General features: G+C 43.7%; 1 protein-coding gene across 1 annotated transcript; it reads right to left on the bottom strand.

The window, feature by feature from the left end:
- Positions 1 to 1,223: 1,223 nt before the first annotated feature.
- On the bottom strand, positions 1,224 to 1,943 carry LOC308640475 (proline-rich protein 23C-like; the record flags this gene model as incomplete). The annotated part of the gene is made up of 1 exon (XM_081312369.1): positions 1,224 to 1,943. One exon carries the CDS (start codon positions 1,941 to 1,943, stop codon positions 1,224 to 1,226), a length of 720 nt encoding a protein of 239 aa, XP_081168495.1.
- Positions 1,944 to 4,425: the final 2,482 nt, after the last annotated feature.

Here is a 4,425-nt window from a genome sequence, read left to right as displayed (position 1 = left end):
AACCATGTTCAAATTTATAGAACCAAGATAGTTTACCACACATAGGACATGGTGGAAATAACTATGAAAGGATATTCTTCAGCCAGATGAAAATTGAGGCTAGACTGAATGAGTAGAATGTTAAGAATAAAAAGGTAGGAAAGAATTGGTAATGTGGATTTGGAGTTGTAGCTCAGCAGTAGAACCCTTGCCTAGTCCATGGAGGCACTGGGTTCAATCCTCAGCATCACATTAAAAAATAGATAAATGAATAAACTAAAGGTATTTTCAGGTACAACTAAAAATTAAAAATAATAATTAGTAAGGTGCGGTGGTCAATCTGAATAGTTACTGATGTTTTGAAATGAAATGACCCTTTGGCTTCAGTTTTGTAATATTTTACTTTATAGAAATGAAGCAAACATGGTAATAAATTAACATTTCAAATGTTACAAGTTTTATTTACATTAGAAAAAAATCAGGGTACAATTTAAATGGTAGAAAACACTGTGGAATAGCAGTAAAGCAAACATTTCCATCAGTCTATTGGTTTAAATCACCAGATGAACTTATTTAAAAAATATATTCCAATGCATGCTGACAACATCTGATAAAATTCCACATAAATCTCATTTACATTAAGAAGTAAGATTGGAAGAGAATTTCTTCAACAGGTTAAGAGACTGCTGAGAACAAACACCATACAATCAGATGTGGCAACCATCATAGTATTTGGCAGTTCACTGGGGCAGCAGCTGGAAAAATCAAGAACTAGACATGCTATGGCTGAATGTCTTCATAAATCCATGGGAAAACACAGAAGGAAACTCACAGCATAAGAAAGCCAGTGCTTTCTTGGTTTGGGGAAAAAAGAGGGGAATGGCGACATGAGTTAAAAAGTGCATTTGAGAGAAAACAACGTCTACAAAATGCAGGGAAATGGTGTGTGTGTGTGTGTGTGTGTGTGTGTGTGTGTGTGTGTGTTTAGAGAATGATCCTGTGAAGAATCCCCCAAATCTGAAAACACAGTTTTTGGTTTTCCTGAAGATTTTCCATTTCCAAGATGAAATGTGGAATCTGCCTTCTCTTCGTGATGTCTTTATTTCCTTACAATCGGGTACAGAAAAAACAATTGTCAGCACAGAATTGCTGACTATTGAGGGGCTCTGGGGATCCAGCAGGCCCCCCAGGAGAGTGTCCAGGAGTTGGGTCCGGTGGTGGGGTGGGGAGAAGTTCCTTTCTTCCTAGAACAGACGTCTGCAGGCTTTGCTCCTAGGGCCTGGAGAGCGCTGAGGACGCACCTGGGGACTTGAACTTGGAGAGGGAGGTAGAGGTTGCAGTGGTGAGGTGGGGAAGGGCCTCAGAAGGTGGAAATCCACGTCGTAGGCGGGATTAGAAGAGCGCCTCACTGGACTAGGGGTGGGGGCCCAAGCACGGAGATATGGGATGGGCCCCTGCGGGCCGGCTGGAGGGTCCATCCATTGCTCCTCGAAGGCCTCTATTTTTCTGACGATCTCTGGCATAAATTCGCAGAAGAATCCCTGCTCGACGACCATGTTCTCACCGAGGGGTCTCAGGAAGGCGCCCAGTTCCGGGTCTTCAGGACAGTCTCCCTGGCCTCCTGGGCGTTGGTCGGTGGCTCCCACGAGGCCCTCAGGGATCAGAATGAGGTTGTGTCCTTGGAGACTCACTTGCAGGACAGAGCTTGGCGCAGGCTGTAGCACCAGGTCGCCGTCGTCCATGGGTACCTGTAAGGAGCAGCCCGCGGCCACAACCACCACGGAGGTGAGCGCGGTGGCGTTGGCTGCTGCTGCAGAGTTTTGCAAGGTGGGTTCCGCCGGGGCCTCTGCAGGGTCTGCAGGGTCGTCTAGTCGGCGGCGTTTGGCAGGGCCAGGTCCTCCAGGCTGTGGTCCCCCGCAGGGCGCAGGGCAGGCGCTGGGGCTGCGTGGACGAATGCCCACCATGTCGACAGCGCTGTGGTGGATGCTCCCGTTTCGGGGCAAAGTGAGTGCGGGGCGCAGGCGGCGCGGTCCTGCGCGTGCTGACAGTCAGGTCCAGAGGACAGGTGAGGTGCGCTAAGCTTTCGAGTGGGCGGCAGTCCTAGCTTCTTTGGATCTGCGCCCACTGCTGTGCTTGGCGTCCCACTTTGGAACCTTGCAACTATGCACTGACCCGGATGCGCCCTGGAGGGCCAATTATATTGCCCGCGCAACCCAAGTTCCAGTGTCACGCTAAGCTCCGCCCCTACGGAGCTCCGCCCCTAGATGGGAGGAGTCGGCTGGCTAACAGCTTTGGCTGTGGTGTGTCTCTGTGGGGAAATACCTAGTGGGCAGAATCACTGGTGTTTCTTGCGTGGAGGGATAAAAACAGGCGTAGAATTTCAAGATGGCTAACGTTAGAATTCATGTCTTCCAGGATTCTGGGGAAAACACTCAAAAAGTCCCCTGCACCTAGTAATCCCCAACCTCCAACCCACCCAAAGGCTACTTAAAGTGCCCCCCCACTTTGTCCTTTCTGCTGCTGGGGATTGAACTCAGGGACTTACAAATGCTAAGCAAGATTCCAGTTCTGAGTATTTTATTATTATTATTATTTTGAGGGGATGGGGAGGTACTTAGAACTCGGGGGCACTGCATCACTGAGCCACATCCCCAGCTCTTTATGTATTTTATTTAGAGTTAGGATCTTGGTAGGTTGTTTAGAGCCTAACTGTTGCTGAGATTGACTTTGAACTCCTGATCCTCTTTCCTCAGCCTGCTGAGTTGCTGGGATTGCAGGCTTGCACCACCATGCCCGGCCTGAAATTCTTTTTAATGTTTGACAATCGTTTTATCTTAAGAATAAATGAAAAATGTAGATTTTTCTTTTAGGAAAAGTGCATTTTAAATACTAAAATGAAAAGCTTTATGGCAGTTTGTTCCTGAAGGTTAAGGCCTGTAATAAAATTGTTAATTGCATTATTAAAATTAAAGCAATACAATTAACTTTTTTTTCTTTTTTATTGAGCACTTACTTATATGTCCACCATTTTACTGTTTTAAAAAATGATTTTTCTAGGCGTAGTGGTGCATGTCTGTAATCCGGGCGATTTGGCCAGTTGAAACCAGAGGATCCCAAGTTGAAAGCCCGCCTCAACAATTTAAAGAGATCTTAAGCAATTTAGAGAGACCCTGTCTCAAGAAAAAAAAAAAAAAAAACGGGCTGGGGATTTGGCTCAGTGGTTAAATTGTTATCCCTGGGTTCAATCCTTGGTACTTCCTCACCCTGGTCTTGCCAGATATGATCTTTTTTTTCCCCTTACAACAGCTGAGGCTCTAAGTGGTAAAGCAAAATTTCCCATAATTAAACACTTCATTTATGTTTGTTGTAGAATCAAATGCAATCGTGACTTTAAATCAATTATACTTAATTTAGGTATTTATTGTGTACACCTAACGAACACTGATTTGGTACTGTGTGTGCCTTTCATATTAACATGTGTGTCTACCCTGTTTTATTTCCAATGTTTCTATTTCTTGGTTTACATTCGCGGGAGCCCAATGTGTTTCAATTTCACTACATTCTTGCAAACATTTATCTCTCATATGCCTGCCTGTCTGCTGGCCTGCCTGCTTTTCTTCCATTCATCAGTGCCTATAAAATGTACAGAATGGCAACTTTCACTGTGGCTCATTGGTTACTACACAAAACCATAAATGGATCAATTTCATTCCCCAGTGCTTCCCTCACTATTCCTTCTTTTCTCCCCTGATCCCTTCCCTCTACTCTCCCATCTCCCTTCTAATTTCATGGGGTCCTTTTTTTCCCTCCTAGTTTCCACACATGGGAGAAAACACATGGTACTTTTCTCTCTGATTTTGACTTATTCACTCAAAAAAATTATGGTCTCCAGTTTCATCTATTCTTCTGCAAGTGACATTTTTGTTCTTCTTTATGTCTGAATAAAACTGCATTTTGTGGTTGTCATATGTGTGTGTGTGTGTGTGTGTGTGTGTATATATATATATATATATATATATATATATATATATATATAGTATTCTTTATCCATTTATTTGTTGACAGACACCTTGGTTGATCCCATTACTTGGCTAATGTGAATTGTGCTGCAATAAAGATGGTATGCATGTTATCTGTAAAATGTGCTGTCTTTATTTTTTATTTTTTGACAAATACCCAAATGTGGTATAGCTGGATCACATGGAAGATTTATTTTTAGCCTTTTGAAGAACCCCCATACTGATTTCCACAGTGGCTGTACTAATTTATATTCCCACCAACAGTGTGTAAGAGTTTCTTACCCCATCATCCCATCCTCACCAGCATTTATTCTTTGTATTCTTGATGGCTGCACTTCTAACTGAAGTCAGATGGAATCTCAGTATAGGTTATTTGTTTGTTTGTTTGTTTTTGTACTGGGGAATGAACCCAGGGGCCTTTAACCAC

This window comes from Spermophilus citellus, assembly GCF_964194105.1.
Source record: "Spermophilus citellus genome assembly, contig: SCAFFOLD_620, whole genome shotgun sequence".
Lineage (NCBI taxonomy): Eukaryota > Metazoa > Chordata > Mammalia > Rodentia > Sciuridae > Spermophilus > Spermophilus citellus.
The sequence above is the reverse complement of the archived record's forward strand: the minus strand, read 5'-3'. Positions and strand labels throughout refer to the sequence as shown.